The sequence below is a fragment of the Polistes fuscatus genome, unplaced genomic scaffold (genome assembly GCF_010416935.1).
Source record: "Polistes fuscatus isolate 324 unplaced genomic scaffold, CU_Pfus_HIC Scaffold1, whole genome shotgun sequence".
NCBI classification, from domain to species: Eukaryota; Metazoa; Arthropoda; class Insecta; order Hymenoptera; family Vespidae; genus Polistes; species Polistes fuscatus.
In genome coordinates this window covers 731,801-752,283 of record NW_025112997.1, presented here as the reverse complement: position 1 = coordinate 752,283, position 20,483 = coordinate 731,801, and the positions used below count along the sequence as shown (strand labels likewise).

At 40.3% G+C, this 20,483-nt stretch overlaps 4 protein-coding genes across 4 annotated transcripts in view; all 4 read left to right on the top strand.

Moving 5' to 3' along the window:
* Window positions 1-7,697: 7,697 nt before the first annotated feature.
* On the top strand, window positions 7,698-9,710 carry LOC122520586. Its single transcript, XM_043640694.1, has 3 exons — window positions 7,698-8,624; window positions 8,695-8,777; window positions 8,822-9,710. The coding sequence occupies exons 1-3, from the start codon at window positions 7,698-7,700 to the stop codon at window positions 9,708-9,710; spliced, it is 1,899 nt and encodes a 632-aa protein (XP_043496629.1).
* A 4-nt stretch (window positions 9,711-9,714) lies between these two features.
* LOC122520577 lies at window positions 9,715-11,460 on the top strand. Its single transcript, XM_043640681.1, has one exon. The coding sequence runs from the start codon at window positions 9,715-9,717 to the stop codon at window positions 11,458-11,460; it is 1,746 nt and encodes a 581-aa protein (XP_043496616.1).
* A 260-nt stretch (window positions 11,461-11,720) lies between these two features.
* Window positions 11,721-12,425, top strand: LOC122520569. The gene has a single exon (XM_043640670.1). It carries the CDS (start codon window positions 11,721-11,723, stop codon window positions 12,423-12,425), a length of 705 nt encoding a protein of 234 aa, XP_043496605.1.
* Window positions 12,426-12,453: 28 nt separating this feature from the next.
* LOC122520562 (myb-like protein P) overlaps window positions 12,454-20,483 on the top strand; it is a 35,520-nt gene continuing 27,490 nt past the window's right edge. Inside the window, 1 exon segment of the mRNA XM_043640657.1 lies at window positions 12,454-12,501. Coding sequence (XP_043496592.1) covers window positions 12,454-12,501 — 48 coding nt within the window.

Below are 20,483 nucleotides of genomic sequence, written 5' to 3'. Positions count from 1 at the left end.
CTTCCTCACAATTAGCTAAACCCAATCGCTAGAGGACTCCATGTTGAAGAAATCTTGGTAAATACATTAGACTTTAGTTACCATAAGTCACTAGTGTCAATTGTAGAGAGAGGAGAGGAGAGACGAGGAGAGATCGTACTGTAATCTTAGCATCAAGCTGAGAAGCGATCATACGCTGTTCTTAGCTATGAGCCAAGGTGCGATTATTCTGCAATCTTAGCACTTAGACGAGCAGCGATCATTCGTTGATCATGGCTATGAGTTGATGAGCTATCGTACTCTAATATTTGCCATCAACCGAGAAGAGATCACAGAATGATCTAAGCCATATGGAGAGAAGCCATTATACTGTAATCTTTGCCTTTAGACGAGCAACGATCACCTGTTGATCAAAGCTATGAGCCGTAGAGGTATCGCACTCTAATCCTTTTTTTTTCTTTTTTTTTTTTATAACTCCATACATCTTTACAATTTGTCCGTAGACATTTGGTAAATTGTTATATAAGTGAAAAAGATAGCACGTAGACGTTTTCTCCAATGAAAAAGCGTCGCTATTGTCGTTTATTTCATTTAGTTATAGTTTTTACTAGGTCTCCTGGGTGAATTCTTTTGAGCCTTCTAGGGATATGTTGGTTATAGTTTTCATTGGCTAGCGGGTTTATGTGCGTATCAATTCTTCTTTTGTATCTGCAGGTTGATTTGGTTATTTCTTCTTGTAACGTGGGAATATTTAAGTCTTTCCTTATATCTTCATTGCGGACGTACCATGGAGCATCCAAGATTGTGCGTAGTGTTATGGATTGTTGAGCCTCGAGCTTGGCAATGTGGCTTTTCGCTGCTATACCCCATAGCGGTAATCCATATGTCCAGATTGGTTTTATAATTGTTTTGTAAATTCTTAGTTTATTCTCTATGCTAAGTTTCGATTTTTTGCCAGTTAACCATGCAATTTGTCTTCTTTTTAAACCAATTTGTTCGATTTTGGCATTTATATGCTTTTTCCATGTTAGTTTGGAATCTAGGTGTAGTCCTAAGTACTTGACCGTTGATACTTGTGGGATTTCTGTATTATATAATTGTAGTTTTGGTACTTTGTTTTTCCTCAGTGTAAACGTAATGTGTTTACATTTGGTAGAGTTTACTTTGATCTTCTTATTAAGTAACCATTCTTCGAGAGAATTGATTTGGTTTTGTAATAATTGAACTGCTTGTTGTGGATCTTTGTTTACGGTAAACTTTGCCGTGTCGTCTGCAAATGTTAAGACAGTACAGTTAGCGTTTATTGGTATGTCTGCTGTATAGAGGGTGTAAAGAATTGGTCCGAGGATACTTCCTTGCGGAACCCCAGCTTTGATTAATTTGATGTTTGAATGAGTGTCTTTTATTTTTACATAGAATGTCCTGTCGGAAAGATAAGATTTTAGGAGTTTGTAATACGAGTGTGGAAAGTGTTTATTTATAATTTGTAGTAATCCTTGATGCCACACTTTATCGAAAACTTTTTCTACATCTATGAAGACGGCAGAACAGTACTCCTTATTTTCTAAAGCTGTTATTATAGTGTTAGTTAGTCGGTGTACTTGTTCAACGGTAGAGTGTTTGTTTCGGAATCCAAATTGATGGTCAGGAATCAGGTTTTTGTCCGAAATTATTCGTTTCATTCTTTTGTATATTATTTTTTCCAGTAGTTTCGATAGTAATGGTAAGAGCGATATCGGTCTATAAGAATTTACTTCATGCGGATCTTTATTAGGTTTAGGGAGCATTATAATTTCCGCGAGTTTCCAAGTACTTGGAAAGTAATGGACTCGTAATACTGCATTAAATATTATTGTGAGCATCTTAATTGCTTTAGGTGGCAGTTTCTTTAGTATTCTGCCATTTATTAGATCGTAACCTGGTGCCTTTCTTATTTTGATTTCTGATATTAGCATTGTAATTTTTTCGGCTGTTGTGCTATTAATGTTTACATGTGATTGTGTTTTGTTTCCGACGTCATTTACGTTAGTGTTTGTGCACGTATGAATATTGAAGTTGTGTGCTGTGAATATGTTTTCTAGGTTTGTTGCGAAGGTTTCCGCTTGTTTTTCTATGCTTTTTGCCCATGAGCCACCAAAATTTCGTATGGCTGGTATTGATTTTACTGGTCTTTTGAATCTTTTTTTTGTTTTCTAGAGAGAGTAATTTGTATCTTCGTGAGGTGAAAGTGATGTCAGGTATCTTTCGAATTCTGCTTTGTTGTAATCCCGTATGCTCTGCTTAACATCTTTAGTTACTTTGTTTAGTAGTCTCTTATTACTCTTCGTTTTATTTTTCTGCCACCTAGCTTTAACTTGCCTTTTTATTTTTATTTTATGTAAAATAATGCTAGGGTATGACGGAATTTTTCTGGATAAAACATTTTGGGATTTAGATGCCCACGCTGCTTCTTGTATAGCATCTGTTAGGTTGTTAACTGCATTTTGTATTTGTAAAGAGGTCTTGAGCGAAATGTTGAAGTTTAATTTGGATTCTAAAGTTTCTTTAAAGATCATCCAATTTGTGCTCCCATTGCACAGCGTTGGTGATTTTTTATATAGTATAGGTTTGTTCTGGTAAGTTATAATTATAGGTGAATGGTCTGAACTGAGATCAAGTGATGATCGGTTTTGAAGTGCATTAGGTTTATATCTTTTAGGACGTCGAAGTCTATTAAGTCGGAAGTTTTATTAGAAGCTGATGGCCAGTATGTTGGTTCACCTGTCGTGAGGATGTCTAGGTTTGCGTTCGTTACGTAGGAGTTTAAAATTTTACCTCTTGGTGAAGTGGTTTTTTATCCCCAATATGGATGTTTGGCCAGCTGCTATAAATTTATTACCTAGTTCCTTGAAAAAGTTGTTCCTTTGGTCGATTGTAATTTTAAATTTTGGCGGTACATAGATAGCCGATAGTTTAATTGAATTACCCTGTGTTTCTAATGTAGTTGTGGTGGCTTGAAGGTAATCGTTGTCTGTTTTACTGTGTAGATGATGTTTTATCTCGTTCTTAATAATTATGGCAGTTCCACCATGCGCTTTACCTGAAGGATATTTTGTGTCATACATGGTGTAGTATGGAATATTTATGTAGTTTTTGTCTGTGAGATGAGTTTCAGATACGAGTAGAATGTCTATATCATGCGTGTATATGAATGCTTTGGTTTCTTGAATTCGTTGTTGTAATCCGTTGCTGTTCCAAACCGCTATTTTTATTTGTGCATCCATTATTTGTTATTAAGTAGCGTTTTTGTTAATAGTTGTAGCATTGTGGTTATTTGTTGCGTTTGTTGTTTTAAAAGAGAATTTGGCTCCATTATTATTGTGGTAATGATTTCTGTATTTTTAATAGATTGTTTTAGTAGTTCTTTAATGTCCGATGTCTCCTCAGTGCTTAAGTCTTTTGTATTTGTATGTGCACATTGGGTTACTTCGGCGTAGCTTCTCCTTGATTCGCTGAGTTCAACTATCGGTGTATTATCCCTGTTGGCATTTATGTTTTGTTTATTGTAGTATGTTTCTTCGTAAGGATCTTCTAGAAAAGGTTTTTCCAATACTTCTTTTCTCAGCGTTGGATACAGTTTTTGTTGTAGTAATTTTCTCGTCTGACATCCTTTGTAATTTGCTGGGTGGTTACCGTTGCAGTTTACACATATGACTTTTTCTATTTTGCCCTCTTGAGGACAGAGTGCTGTTAGGTGATTTTTTGCACATTTTACACATGCAGGATTTCTGTTACAGTAATTTTTTGTGTGCCCATAGGCTTGGCATCTTGTGCATTGAGGTATTTCTCTTTTAGTTCTTGGTGGTTCTCCTTTAATTATTATATTAAGCAGGGTTTTAATCTCGTATATATTTTTGTTATTATCTTGAGGAGCCAATTCGATAAGAAATAAAGGTAGCGGCTGTTTGGTATCGAATTTTATTATATTAGTTATTGATCTTACCTTGTTGCCAATTTTGTTTAATTTATTTGTTATTTTAACTATGTTGGATTTGGGATGAAGTCCTCGAATAACGATTTTATAGCTCTTCTCGTTTTTTCTTGATACGTGTGGTATCTCGCGTTTTTAGTTTTTAGTGCATTTATTACCTTTCTGTACGTATCTGGTGTTGTAGTTTGTACTGTCACTTAGTTGTACTTACGTTGTTTTATTACATAATTGTTTTTACCAGCTGTTTCATCCAGTAACTCGAGCAGAGGGTCTATGATTTTTGCGTCGATGTATATTGGTGGTGGCTTTACTGCTTTTATTTCTTCTATTGCTTTTCCTGTAATGTTTTGAGTTTCTGTTGAATCATCAAGTAGATCATAAGAGTTGCTAACGGATATGTCTTGAAGCCATTTTTTTTGAACCCTGTAGTTTGGTTGATTTAGCGGGAATTTAGTTTTGCGAATCTTTCGAGTCTGTATCCATCTCACTTTCCATACACGAGTTTCTATTATCTATTTTGATTATTATCTTTTCTGTACGAGAAAGGTTAGAGGATTGTTTTGTTTCCATCGACGGTAGTCCTAATTCGGTATTTTGAATAATGAATCTGTTTCCGTTATTAACGATTTTAAGAGGTGGAATATTGTTACTTTCCATGGTCAAATTTTTGCCATAGGCTTGACCACGCGGTTACCCGTGTGGGTGCAGTGTTACCTCGCTAGTACACTGGTCGCTCACCCTTGTATCTGCGATGTAGACCTAACGTACGATACACTGTATCTTAACGTAATTATTATTTAAATACTTATATTTTCGGGAGCGGTAAATAAACACGTCCGTATTTACTAACGGTTGAACACAGAATGTTTTTGAAAAAAAATTTTTTTAGACGGCGAAATAAAGTACCAAAAAATTTTGATAAATCTCTTTTCCAGGATAGAAACGATCGTTCTTCGTCGAAAAAGCATTGAAATCTACGCGAAAAATACCCAAAACAGGTAGGAAATCAATGTTAATTATTCTTTTCGAGAAGTTCGTCGTCTTGCAATCAAACAAATCGGCCCTTTTTTTCGTTCACGAAAGCTATATTCAGATGTATTAACTATAATATTTTTGACAAATTCTTCGAAAAAAGGCAAAAAAGATCATAGAAGGGAAAATTCTATTGTCTGCGAGAACTTACTGATCAGGAAGCTAGCTAGAAAATTTTTTTAATAAAATATGAAAATTTTCTTAGACGACGAATAAAAACTACCAAAAAACTAAAAATAATTTCATTTCTTGGATCGAAACGGTCGTTCTTCGTCGAGAAAGCATTGAATTCTATGCGAAAAATACCCAAAACAGGTAGGAAATCAACGATTTTATATCTTCTCAAGAAGTTCGTGGTCTTGCAATCAAACAAATCGGCCCTTTTTTCATTAGCGAAATTTATATTGAAAGGAATTGGTTGTATTTCTTTCGCCAAACCTTTAAAATAATAGGCTAAAAACAATATATAGTTTGAGATCCTATAGTCTACGAACACCTCCAGATTGAAAATGTTGCTGAAAAATCTTATCTAGAGGTGTTTGGGAATAAGCATTCCCAAAGAACGGCGCCTACCTAAAGTTGTCGCACTAGGAATACGCTTCGTTCCTGAGCGCCTTTTTTGATGCCTAGCCGTAACGCCGGCTTTTTCGGCAGCCGTTACCCGGCAGCCATTATAGTTGAAATTCTCAAACGGTTACGACGTGATTTTTCAAGGACTCTCTGATTCTTACTTGCGATCTCGTTCCGTTTCTTAGACCACTCAAGTGATTAATATAATCACTTTTCGTCTACTCGCGGGATTAATATAATCCTAATTAGCTTTAAATCGCCTCACGTACGGCAACACTAGTCGACCACCTATTTGTAACGGAATTATTTAAAATTCAAATCTGCAATTGTAAAGTGCTCGGCGTTCATTTCATTTTTATTTTATTTCCTCAACATTTGGTCCTTCGAGCCGGATAGGGCATTCTTACAATTGCCAATTATACGAAGTAGTGTGAAGCGCGTGTAGTGCAGTTTTTCTCGCTTTTTAAATTCGTGCATAGCGAGGATAGTGCCGTCTCACTCGCTCCGTCACGATCGTGCTCAGCGAGATTATCGCCATCTCTCTTGCTCGCTCGCGTTCGTGCGCTGCGAGGCTAGTGCCATCTCTGTTGCTCGCTCGTGTTGTGCTCTGTGGCGGAAGGAACCAGGAACTTGAATTCTATTGGTTCAAACACTGATTTTTATGTACTACTGCCACTACTATTTTTATGTAACATTTATTTATTCATAAACTATTACAAAACAAGAACGGATAACAAAAATGCGTTGTTGATCGAGCACGTGTAACTTCTTAATTCATTTCTTTATTTATTTATAATAACGGAAGAAGAAAGTCTCTGTTACTATGGAAACATTAACGTTCCCATAGAAACGTCGTTAGCCGTGATAGAGTGCTAGCGCTCAAGTAGCTTGGACAAAGAATCAGCGGTGAGGATGGCAGCGCTAGTCGTCGCATAGGATAAGGTAGAAATCTGCTTATCGACAGCAGGCCGCCACAGCTGTGGCGTGCTCTATTAGCCAAATAATAGCATAGGGAAATTATAGGTTTTACGTAGGCGGATAACAAGAATTAATATCACTCGTGTAACGAATAACAACGATATATTTTAACAACGTAGGAATAACAAATCTTTACAACGGGTACATGTGTCTTTCTTTCTTCTTCCGCTCTCTTTAGTAACTAACACCTCTGCCCGCTCCCTAGTCCCTTTTTCCTCTGCCCGGGATGTCGCGGCCTTCTATTGGCGGGACGGCTGTCCAATCACATGTAATGATTGCACCACCGCCAGTCGGAGCGCCAAACAGCTCAGTGAGATTATCGCCATCTCTCTTGCTCGCTCGCGTTCGTGCGTTGCGAAGCCAGTGCCATCTCTCACTCTCTCTCGCGTTCGTGCGCCGCGAGGTATAGTGCCATCTCACTCACTTTCTCGCGTTCGTGCGCCGTGAGGTATAATGTCGTCTCTCTCACTCTCTCTTGCGTTCGTGCGCCGCGAGGTATAGTGCCGTCTGTCACTCTCTCCCACGCGTGTGTACTATTCGGCATTGCCTGCCTGTTAGACCGCTCATACATAAATTGTCGTACCTGCTCATCTTATCTTTGATCATGCCTGTCATGCGCGATCAAGATGCAACCCCCATGGGGTCAGTCGATTCAATACCGTCTCTCTCAGGGTCGCAGAATCAAGCGACAGATCTGTTCAGTGTCTCATCAAATCAAGGGGCGGTGACTCGAAGTCAGTCGCCGTCAAAGCTCAGCAGTGAGCTAGATCTACGTGTTCAGGCTCAAAATGAGCTCGTCGAATCAATGGAGGACCTGCTCAGCCAAGCCACCGATCCAGCAGCTGACATGTCGGTGTCTGAAGTGACCATGATGCTGGTCCAACTCGAAGAAATGAACCAGGCCTTCCGAACAGAGCACACGTGGTTGGTGACTCACTGGCCCCCAGCTCACTTGAATCATGCTTACTTCAACACAAAGGTCCATCTCACGGAAAGCAAGTTGGTAATCAAAGTTAAACGCATGTTAGGACGGCTCAAGGATCAGCTCACGCAGTCTACTCAGCCAGCCGCTGCAACAGCAGTTGGAACTCGAACCCGCTCACGTCTACCAGAGTTGACTGTGCCCAGCTTCAGCGGAGATATCAGAAAATAGCCAGACTTCAAGGCCATGTTCGTCTCAGTCATCGGAAATCGCACAGATCTGAGCGACATTGAGAAATTTCAATACCTCAAGGCCGCATTGCAGGGTGACGTTTCTGAGCTCATTATAAACCTTACGCCAGATTACTCATCATACGCCGCAGCGTGGTCAATGCTCAACAATCGATTTGAAAACAAGCGGCTCATCATCAAATTGCACTTGGAAAGACTACTCAACCTCAAGCCAATGCAGAAGCGCCAGTCCAGCTCACTAACCAAGCTGCTTAACGTTATAAATGAGACAACTCAGGCGCTCAAGCATGCCAACACCGATGAGTGTCTCATGGTGACGCTCGTCAGTGGACTACTCGACCGCGATACACGTGAGAAATGGGAAACATCGCTCACATCCTCAGATGAATTCCCATCGCTTAGTAAGCTCACTGAGTTTCTCTTGGCTCGGGCTCGTACGCTAGAAAATATAGAGGAGAACGCGACCCAAACGACAGCTCAGCTCAACGGTGCGAAGACAACTGTGCCCAGGCGCGTCATTGCCCATCAGGTGTCTCAACAGTCCCGAGCCAACTCACCAAAGCCAACCACTCAGACGTCTCAACAGGCAGCTCAGTCAGCTCAGCCGCGCTCAACGTATCCATGTGATTGTTGTGGACAGGATCACTACATCGTGATTTGTCCGAAGTTGCGCGACTATTCAATCAGTCAGCGGTTAAAGGTGGTGAAAGATCGAAGCCTGTGCTGCAATTGTTTGGGCAGACACAATGTCAGACATTGCAACAGCCGCAGGCATTGTAGGAACTGCAACGGCTTGCATCACACCATGCTCCATGGTGCCGATCTCGCTAGCCTCTTCGGCACACCGGCAGAACACACTCAGACAGCTCCAGGGGATCAGGCGACAGCTGGTCCATTGGGCAGGAATTTCCAACGGGCTCCGGTGATAGCTGACGCCAAGCCCTCAACCACATGAAGATCAAGTCGGATCGTCGATATTTCCGATCCCACAGCAACGTGCCCACTCAAGCATAGTCATCTCGCGTTGCTGGCAACCGCAACAGCCACAGTCTTCTCACCCACCTCGTCATCTCAGGTACGCGTGCTTATTGACCCCGGGTCAGAAATCTCATTCATCAGCGAAGGTCTTACCAGACAACTGCATCTTGAGCGGCGACACTCAACGCTAGACGTCTATGGAGTTGGAGGCAAAAGGACATCTCAGACCAGCGGTGTGGTCACCATCGACCTTCACTCCAGATACAGACCACTCTCGGTGAGAATAACGGCTCATATGCTAAAGACGGTCACCAGCATCCTGCCGTCTGGCGAGATATCTCACGAGCCTGAATGGCCTCATTTGAGAGGCTTAAACCTCGCTGACCCAGAGTTTCTCACTCCAAGAGCAGTAGACGTGATCATAGGGGCAGACTTTTACGGACAACTCATCAGGCCTAACATTATTCGGCATTCATCTAGAGACCCCATTGCTCAACTGTCCATCTTCGGGTGGCTAGTCATCGGCCCAACTTGTGCACCGGTCACGCTGGCAAGGAAGACTCATCATGGCATCTCACAACCGACGAACTCCTGCTTGCAAGACCTACTCACCAAGTTTTGGGTTCAAGAGGAGGTTCCAACGGCAACTGACGTTCAACTCACACCTGAAGAGCTGGAGTGTGAACACCACTTCAAGACGACTCATACGAGAGATCTGAGAGGGCGTTACATCGTCAGGATACCTCTCAACTCTTCTCCGAAGCTCTTGGCCGACTCTCAACACACGGCTCACGCCTGTCTACAACGAACACTCACACGGTTTCGCAGAGATCATCAGTACCAGCAACGGTACACGCAGTTCATGAGAGAGTACGAGGAGGCTGGTCACATGACCAAACTCGACGACAACTCAACAGTCAGAAGACCACACTACTATATGCCGCATCACGGAGTTCTCAAGCCAGACAGCTCAACCACTAAGCTCCGAGTGGTCTTCAAGCAAAACCTCCACGGGCTACTATCTCAATGATCTCATGCACGCTGGTCCAAATTTGATGCTCAACCTCTTCGACCTGCTCATCTGGATCTGCCGCCGTAAGTATCTGTTCGCCACGGATATCACGAAGATGTATCGGCAGATCAAGATACACTCTGACGATTGGGATCTCCAACGAATATTGTGGGTAGACGAGCAGCTCAAGGAATCTCACTTCCAACTCACCACGGTTACAAATGGAACCAAGTCAGCTCCGTTCTTGGCAGTAAGAACGCTGCTTCAACTAGTGGAAGATGAAGGTTCAAGTTACCCACTCGCAGTGGAACCAATCACTCACGGTCGATACGTCGATGATATTTTCGGAGGAGCAGATTCAGTGGGAGAGCTGATTCAGACTGCTCATCAACTCATACGTCTGTGCCACGCGGGCGGCTTCCCACTGGCTAAGTGGCACTCCACATCTAGCCAGCTATTGGCAGAGCTCCCTTCTGAAAGTGGCAAGGACTCAGACATCTCATTTGACGGTTGCGACACCAAAATCCTGGGAATACGCTGGTCATCTCAGGAGGATACGTTCAACTTCTTAGCTATCTCACCAACTCATCCCAACAGATTCTCAAAACGCCTCGTCTTATCTGAAGTAGCTCAAATATTTGATCCATTGGGATTCGCCTCACCAGTTGTCATCAGAGCGAAGATGTTTCTTCAGTCTCTTTGGTTGCACACTCTCAACTGGGACGACGCACTCCCAGAACCACTCACAACTCAATGGCTCAGCATCAGACAGGATCTCACTAGTCTGGCCAGACTCTCCATCCCGCGGTGGTTCAACACGTTTGCTCATTCAACGGTTGAACTGCACGGTTTCGCTGATGCATCTCAGTTCGCAATGGGAGCCGTTGTGTATTTGATCGTCAACTCACCGTCCACTGGCGCCAACGTCTCACTCGTCTGCTCAAAAACAAAAGTTGCTCCACTCAAACGGCTAACCATCCCGAGGTTAGAGCTCTCAGCAGCGCTGCTACTCTCCACGCTACTCAAACATGTTTACGCTACTTTAAACATGACTATTACGAACATACATTTGTGGACGGACTCTCAAGTGACACTCAAATGGATCAAGGCTCATCCCTCAAGATGGAAGGATTACGTGCGCAACCGCGTAACCAAGATACAGGAACTTACGGAGACTGCTCATTGGAGGCATGTACCAGGCACTTCCAACACCGCTGACTGTGCGTCGCGTGGAATAACCACAGATCAGCTTGAGGAACACTCGCTATGGTGGACTGGACCATCATGGATGACTCAATCAGAGGACTCATGGCCTGCTCAACCTGATGAGGCCCCGGATGATATATGTGCTCAGGAAGCTCGTGCTAGCGTTGCACATCATACAGTACGGTCCATTCCTGAATATCATTTGGTCCTCATTTACAAGTTCTCGACGCTCAACAAGCTGCTCAGGATCACCTCACTCTGTCGCAGAGCAATCAAGAGACTCTCACGGAGGATCGACTCAACTCCAGTATTCCTCATCTCAGCTGCCGATTTGGAAGACTCGCGACTCTTTTGGGTCAAGGCAACTCAGGCAGCATTCTTCCAGGACGAACTCGCTCTGCTCAGACGACAATCTCACCTACCAAGCTCTCACCCACTCAGCCGACTCACCGCCTTCATCGACAATGAAGGTGTGCTCAGAGTGGGCGGTCGTCTCAGAAGATCAGAACTCTCATATGACACGAAACATCCTGCAATCCTTCCCCGGACCTCAAGACTCTGAGAACTCATCATCGCTCACGCTCACAAGCAGACGATGCATGGAGGAACTCAGATAACTCTGGCGTTTATCAGACAGCTCTATTGGATCGTCGGCGGTCGAGCCCCAGTCAAATCTCATATCCTCAGGTGTGTGATGTGCGCTCGCCACAGGGGGATCCGTGCCCAGCAACTGATGGGCCAACTACCTCTGGCGCGAGTCACACCATCACGCCCCTTCTCACACACGGGCATCGACCACGCTTGACCACTCACGCTCAAAACATGGCGAGGCCGCGGGCAAAAACTTACAAAGGATGGATTTGCGTGTTTGTTTGCCTCACAACATCGGCCACTCACCTTGAGGTGGTCTCCGACTACACCTCTGAAGGGTTCATATCAACATACAGAAGATTCACCTCACGACGCGGAACCCCGTCGGCACTCTATTCCGACTGTGGAACCAATTTTTTGGGCGCGGATGCGCAACTCAAGTGCTGCTTCGCTGCCAGCTCACCTGGATATCTCAAGTTCTCCGCGCTTCTGGCGCAAGACAACACACAGTGGCACTTTAACCCACCTGTCGCGCCCCACATGGGTGGTAAATGGGAAGCAGCGGTCAAATCGTTGAAGTTCCACGTCGAGCGCACGGTCGGAGATACGTTACTCACTTACGAGGAAGCATTCACGCTCCTAGCTCAAATAGAAGCCATCCTCAACTCACGACCTCTCGAACCGCTCAGCGATGACCCAGAGGACACGACAGCGCTCACCCCAGGTCGTTCTCTCATTGGGACCGCTCTCAATACGGTCCCCGAGCACTCATTTCTAGACGTCTCGGTCAATCGGCTGTCCCGATGGCAATTCATCCAACAGCGGATGCAACAGTTCTGGCGCTTGTGGTCCACTCAATACTTGCAGCGATTGCAAGCCATCTCAAAGTGGAGGCACCCTCACAATAATATACGGCTCTCTAGTTCTGCTCACTGATGAGCGGCTGCCTCCAGGAAAGTGGCCCATGGCCAGAGTACTCAAGCTGTTGCCAGGGGAAGATGGACTTACCAGGGTAGTGTCTCTCAAAACGGCAACCACCACGCTCACCCGGCCGATCGCCAAGCTCGCTGTGCTACCGGTGACTCAACGAGGGGACTCCTAACTCATCATCAACCCCGTTGCTGATGGCAGGCGGAATGTTTGGAAATAAGCATTCCCAAAGAACGGCGCCTACCTACAGTTGTCGCACTAGGAATACGCTTCGTTCCTGAGCGCCTTTTTTGATGCCTAGCCGTAACGCCGGCTTTTTCGGCAGCCGTTACCCGGCAGCCATTATAGTTGAAATTCTCAAACGGTTACGACGTGATTTTTCAAGGACTCTCTGATTCTTACTTGCGATCTCGTTCCGTTTCTTAGACCACTCAAGTGATTAATATAATCACTTTTCGTCTACTCGCGGGATTAATATAATCCTAATTAGCTTTAAATCGCCTCACGTACGGCAACACTAGTCGACCACCTATTTGTAACGGAATTATTTAAAATTCAAATCTGCAATTGTAAAGTGCTCGGCGTTCATTTCATTTTTATTTTATTTCCTTAACAAGAGGATATGCAAATTTTCTTAGACGGCGGAACAAAAGTTTCTAGAAGTTCTAAAAAAAGCTGGTGTGTGTACTTATGTACGCACGTAAGAAGTTATACTTCTTTGGCGTACCAAAACGAATATAGCATCAAAAACCTCAAAAATATCTTCAAAAAAATAAGTATAATCTTATTTATTTATACATGAGGAAGAAGAAGGGTTTAATTAAAATAAGAAATAAAATAAAAAATAAGAAATAAAAAAATTCACCAAATAATAAACTTTGAGATAAATTTTCTTCGCTAGGTGTAATACGTAAATATTGTTTTTCATAAACTGTCAGATAAATTTTCTTCGCCAGGTGCAATACGTAAATATTGTTTTTCATCCCACATTAATGTCTGTTGGTACGCAGTAAGACTTTCTTCTAAAGAAAAAAAAAAAAAATCATTTTGTTCAACTTTGTCGTGAATTTGATTATCATTAAAATATGAATCATTAATTTTAATATCGTACATTCTATACAATGGAGACGGTATTAAAAATTATAGCCAAGCTTTAATTGTACGCTTGTTAACAATGCCATGTAAGTAACTAGATCGGTCAATTTTCTTACGTTTAATATGTACATTTATACAATAATCGTTATCGATATTTCTTTGAAGAGATTTGACCATTGTATTAACTGAAAAAGGCAGGTTAATTAATTGACCATAAATGGCGTATTTACCATTCACATGTCTCAGACGTCTGATCTGCATAAAAGAAATACGAGGCAAAATTAATCTTTCAGAAACTAAATCTAAAGGTAGTAGATGCTAAGGTACATCTGGATATTTGAAGCCGTTATATCTTGATATTATAAAATATTCTTCTTGTTTAAAGCTTGTATGCATGTATTACAAAGCTTAGTATTTTCCATAGGTACATTAGGTATAAATTGTATTAGAATATCCTTATGTTCATTAGATGGCTCTTTTAAATCCTTTTTAAACCACAATCAGTCACATACTGAGCATGGATGTCCAAATGAATTGCCCAAGAATTTTATTTTAAATTCCTTATGAGTTCGTTTAAATTGATGATAATTGCTATATGGTAAAGAAGGATCTAAATCCACATTAATTTGCTCGCCAGTGGAATGATTAATTACTAACTGGTCTGAAGAGTTAGAATAAATAGAGTGTACATCTGATTGAGGTAATTCCTGATCCATGATTGTGTCTTGGTTTAACGAATTGCGTTCTTCATTCGGTAAAATGTCTTGATTAGACAATACATATATAATCGAAGCATCAGCTAAATATTGATTATTTCGTGCTTAAGATCGTGAACTTTGCTCCATGTTTGTTAATGTAATGTTTTTTGATGTTATACGATGATGACACGGCATAGAAGAATTTTCCATATGCACATCAGCTTGCACAGTAATATAGTTGTAAAAGTCATCTTTTGCAGTAGACAACGATGCATCTTGAAGAAGTAAATTTAAAAAATAAAGACCAAATTCCCAAACGTACCAAAAGAAATATAAGTTCAAAATTAATAATTAGCAGTACTATTAGTTATTGCTGTGAATTTTAAATTGTATAAATTTTTACCGGTAATCACAGGCTTATCCGATGGTTCGCAAAGTAAATTAGAATTTGACGGAGTACATAAAATTTTATTTGCATGGAATTAATATCCTTTTTGAATCATTTTTCTTCGCAGCCAATGAACCCTACAACGTTTTGCATTAGCGTGCATTATGTTTTCCTTATTTTCCTCATTATTTTCCTTATTTTCCTTATTTCCTTATTTTCCTTATTCCTTTTCCTACGTAGACGATAATCTTTACATTTCTTTGCATTAGTTTTAGGCATCTCAAAAACTTAAACAGAAATTTAAATGTATACTGATCCTGGTCAATAGGAAAGCTGCAAGAGATTATAGTTTAATAATAACTTCAAAATTAAAATAATTTAAATAATTAAAATAAAATAAATAAATTTTCAATAATTAATAATAAATAATTAAATTTAAACTATGGATAAATGTGAACGCTTAATCTTAATTTTTGTATTGTTGCTAAGGAGAATAGTTGAAGATCTACGTCCGATCGGCACTATTGTTTTATTAATTTAAACCGCAACGTGTCCAGCAACTTTCTGTACGATTTTCTGGCCAATCTTTCAATCAATATGAAATAACTACAATTTTCCTGAATGCCAATATATACTCTACATTTGTAAATAAAATAAAATATAAATTCAATAAAAACTTTAATAAAATAAAGATATTAAATACAATTTATTTAATATCTTTAAATACAATTTTTTTTTTTTTTTTAAATACAATTTAAACTCCGCTTGCATGATCGAGATCAGCGATTATGTTGCCGGTCCTAAGCCCGGGAAAAGGAGGAAGGTTGTTGGATCAGGCTAGCTCCCTACCCAACGTAAAAAATAAAATTTTTGCTCATAGAAACGAAATATTGCCTCGGAATAGGACGGATTCACAGATGACGACCCAAGCAAGAAAAAGGACAAAGAACTGGAAAAAAGAACACATAATGCGTCTGGCTACCTGGAACATCAAGTCACTTAATAATAAAGACCAAGAAACCCTAAAAGAATTGAAAGATAATAAAATTGATATATGCGCCTTACCAGAAACCAAAAAGAAAGGCAAAGGACAAATGCAATACGACGACTACTTAGTGATCTATAGTGGTGTAGAAAAACAAATCAGGGCAAAAGAAGGGGTAGCCATCGCAATATCCAAGAAATATAAAAACAACATACAAGAGTGTGATTACATATCTTCACGAATATTAGTGGTAAAAATGAAAACAGATGACCAAAAATTAAATATAGTGTCAATTTATGCACCCGAAGATAACAAACCAAAAGAAGAAAGAGAAGCCTTCTACGAACAGTTACAAAATACAGTCGGATCATTACCAAATAACCAACAAATAATAATCCTTGGAGATTTTAACGCCCGCATCGGAAATAAAATAATACCTGGAATTAAACAAAGGTTCAACGAAAATGTGTTAAATAATAATGGAGAAATTATGACATAATTATGCACATTTAACGAGCTTAGGATTAACAATACATTCTATAACCACAAAGAGCAATACAAACTCACATACAGTAACACCAGAGGCTTCAGGTCCACAATTGATTATATTGTTACCAACAGATACGTCCAACCACACCAAATACTAGATATCAGGACGTTAAATTCCGCGAATGTAGGAAGCGATCATAGCCTGCTACTAGCAAAAATAAGAATGAAGTTTAAACCCCAAAACAACCTTGCCCGAGCAACCCAAGAACCGAAAATAAACATCGAGTCACTATGGAACTTACCAACTAAACAACTATATGAGAACAGGTTGAAGGAAAAAATCGAAATAAACCCAATAAAAGAAGAGGATAATATAAACACAGCCTGGAAGAAACCAAAAACTAACATTTTAGAAGCTGCGTATGAAGCCCTGGGAACACGAGCTGTAAAAAACCGGGCTAGAATGATCAAAACTCCTTGGTTCCGCCCAGAGATTAAGGAAATATGTAAAAAAAAGAAAATAGCATACCTTAACTATAGGACATTACGAACACCTGAATCATACGAAATGTATAGACGAATCCGGAATCAAACAGCGACATTAGTAAGGCAAACAAAACAACATCATTGAGAGATTTTTTCGAAGAGAATGGAGAGTGACTTCTATGGACTCCAAAAACAAATCTATCGATTTATTAGAAATCAAAGAAAGGAGGTCAACGAAATGATCTAAACAAATCAGATCACAAGAGAAACCTGGATTAACTACTTAACAGAACTCTATAAATCAGAAGAACCTCAAGCGGAACTAAATACGCCAGAAATAGTAACTAAAAACGACATACAAATTGAGTCCAGTGATGTAGAAACAGCTATTCGAAAACTAAAGAATAGGAAGAGCTCAGGGCAAGATGGCATCCCAAACGAATTATTAAAATATGGTGGCCAACGTCTCACACAACAGTTAACACTCCTAATCCAAAAAATACTATGCCAACACAAAATACCTGATGAATGGCGAACCAGCACAACTATAGTTATGTTTAAAAAAGGAGACAAAAAACTACCTACAAATTACAGGGGAATAAATCTTTTAAACACTTCATTGAAACTAACAACAAAGGTTATAACGAATAAAATTAACAGCTTAACGAATCTAGAAGACGAACAGCAGGGATTCAGATCAGGCAGATCGTGCACAGACGCGGTTTTCATCATAAGACAGATAACAGAAAAATCAATTGAATACAACAGACCAGCATATATGTGTTTCATTGATTTGGAAAAGGCATTCGACCGAGTGCAGTTAAAGGATGTTATACACCTCCTCTATAACCGGCAAATTCCGAACAATCTTATCAAGACCATAGAGGACATCTATAGAAACAATAAGATCCAAGCAAAGATAAATGGCGCCTTGACTGAACCGATTGATGCAGGTCGTGGTATCCGACAAGGGGATTCCCTAAGTCCCCTGCTTTTTAACATCATTATGGACGAAATAATAAGAAACGTAAGACTGCTAAAAGGATATAAAATGGGCAGTGAAGAAATAACCATCCTATGCTATGCTGATGACGCTGTATTAGTGGCCGAAAATGAGGATGATCTACAACGTCTACTACACCGATTTAACTGCATAGCCAAATCATTCAACATGAAAATATCGGCCCAGAAAACTAAATGCATGACAACATCAAAGACACCGTTAAGATGCAAACTGGAAATTGAAGGGAAGGTTATTCAGCAGGAAATGAGATTTAAGTACCTAGGAATAGAAATCTCAGGATATGGTGATGTTGAAGCAGAGGTAAGAGAACAGACAATGAAGGCATCCAGAATAGCGGGTTGTTCTAATAACACAATATGGCGAAACAAAAACATGGACATAGAGACCAAAGCAAGAATCTACAAGGCAACGGTAAGACCTATTATGTCATATACCGCAGAAACTCGACCAGATACAGCGAAAACGAAACAGTTACTAGAGACAACCGAAATGAAAGTTCTTCGCAGAATAGTTGGAAAAACACTACTGGACCGAGAGAGAAGTGAAGATATAAGAAGAATTCTTCTTCATTCTTCAGTTTAGGCAAGTTGCCTGTTTCGTAACGACGTTTTTCTGCCTATTGCACTGTTAAATTGTCGCACCATCGTTTTCGTGGGTGCCCTGTGCTTCTGCGGCCTACCGGTGACTTATCCCGTGCAATTCTGACAATTCTTCCGTTGTCCATTCTGTTGATATGTTCGTTCCATTCTTTTTTTCTTTTTAGTATCCATTCGTTAATGTTTTCCACTTTGCATGTTCTTCTAATATCTTCACTTCTCTCTCGATCCAGTAGTGTTTTTCCAGCTATTCTGCGAAGAACTCTCATTTCGGTTGTCTCTAGTAACTGTTTCGTTTTCGCCGTGTCTGGTCGAGTTTCTGCGGTATATGAATAATAGGTCTTACCATTGCCTTGTAAATTCTTGCTTTGGTCTCTATGTCAATGTTTTTGTTTCGCCATATTGTGTCATTCAAACAACCCGCTATTCTGGATGCCTTCATTGTCTGTTCTCTTACCTCTGCTTCAACATCACCATATCCTGAGATTTCTATTCCTAGGTACTTAAATCTCATTTCCTGCTGAATAACCTTCCCTTCAATTTCCAGTTTGCATCTTAACGGTTTCTTTGATGTTGTCATGCATTTAGTTTTCTGGGCCGATATTTTCATGTTGAATGATTTGGCTATGCAGTTAAATCGGTGTAGTAGACGTTGTAGATCATCCTCATTTTCGGCCACTAATACAGCGTCATCAGCATAGCATAGGATGGTTATTTCTTCACTGCCCATTTTATATCCTTTTAGCAGTCTTACGTTTCTTATTATTTCGTCCATAATGATGTTAAAAAGCAGGGGACTTAGGGAATCCCCTTGTCGGATACCACGACCTGCATCAATCGGTTCAGTCAAGGCGCCATTTATCTTTGCTTGGATCTTATTGTTTCTATAGATGTCCTCTATGGTCTTGATAAGATTGTTCGGAATTTGCCGGTTATAGAGGAGGTGTATAACATCCTTTAACTGCACTCGGTCGAATGCCTTTTCCAAATCAATGAAACACATATATGCTGGTCTGTTGTATTCAATTGATTTTTCTGTTATCTGTCTTATGATGAAAACCGCGTCTGTGCACGATCTGCCTGATTGAATCCCTGCTGTTCGTCTTCTAGATTCGTTAAGCTGTTAATTTTATTCGTTATAATCTTTGTTGTTAGTTTTAATGAAGTGTTTAAAAGATTTATTCCCTGTAGTTTGTAGGCAGCTTTTTGTCTCCTTTTTTAAACATAACTATAGTTGTACTAGTTCGCCATTCGTCAGGTATTTTGTGTTGGCATAGTATTTTTTGGATTAGGATGTTAACTGTTGTGTGAGACGTTGGCCACCATATTTTATTAACTCGTTTTGGATGCCATCTTGCCCTGAGCTCTTCCTATTCTTTAGTCTTCGAATAGCTGTTTCTACATCACTGGACTCAATTTGTATGTCGCTTCTGGTTATTATTTCTGGCGTATTTAGTTCCGTTTGAGGTTCTTCTGATTATAGAGCTCTGTTAGATAGTTAATCCAATTTTCTTTTGTGATCTGGTTTGTTTCTATCATTTCATTGACCTCCTTTTTTGATTTCTAATAAATCGCCAGATTTGTTTTTGGAGTCCATAGAAGTCACTCTCCATTCTTTTCGAAAAAATCTCCCAATAATTTTGCTTTGTTTGCCTTACTAATGTCGCTGTTTGATTCCGGATTCGTCTATACGTTTCGTATGACTCAGGTGTTCCTAATGTCCTATATTAAGGTATGCTATTTTCTTTTTTTTGCATATTTCCTTAATCTCTGGGCGGAACCAAGGAGTTTTGATCATTCTAGCCCGGTTTTTTACAGTTCGTGTTCCCAGGGCTTCATATGCAGCGTCTAAAATGTTGGTTCTTAGTTTCTTCCAGGCTATGTTTATGTTATCTTCTTCTTTTATTGGGTTTTTTTCGATTTTTTCTTTCAACTGTTCTCGTATAGTTTTTGGTTGGTAAGTTCCATAGTGACTCGATGTTTATTTTCAATACTTGAGTTGCTCGTGCAAGATTTCTTTGGGGTTTAAACTTCATTCTTATCTTTGCTAATAGCAGGCTATGATCGCTTCCTACATTCGCGGAATTTAACGTCCTGATATCTAATATTTGGTTTGGTTGGACGTATCTGTTGGTAACAATGTAATCAATTGTAGACCTGAAGCCTCTGGTGTTGCTGTATGTAAATTTATAGTGTTCCTTATGATTGTAAAATGTATTATTAATCCTTAGCTCGTTAAATGTGCATAGCTGTGTCGTTAGTTCTCCATTGTCGTTTAACACGTTTTCGTTGAACCTTTGTTT

Excerpts from the sequence above, each read along its gene's own strand:
- LOC122520569 (XM_043640670.1), top strand. The coding sequence starts at position 11,721 with ATGGCGAGGCCGCGGGCAAAAACTTACAAAGGATGGATTTGCGTGTTT.
- LOC122520577 (XM_043640681.1), top strand. The coding sequence starts at position 9,715 with ATGCACGCTGGTCCAAATTTGATGCTCAACCTCTTCGACCTGCTCATC.
- LOC122520586 (XM_043640694.1), top strand. The coding sequence starts at position 7,698 with ATGTTCGTCTCAGTCATCGGAAATCGCACAGATCTGAGCGACATTGAG. Across the intron at positions 8,625-8,694 it reads GGAATTTCCAACGGGCTCCG|CAACGTGCCCACTCAAGCAT; the intron begins GTGATAGCTGAC and ends CCGATCCCACAG. Across the intron at positions 8,778-8,821 it reads CACCCACCTCGTCATCTCAG|CGAAGGTCTTACCAGACAAC; the intron begins GTACGCGTGCTT and ends CTCATTCATCAG.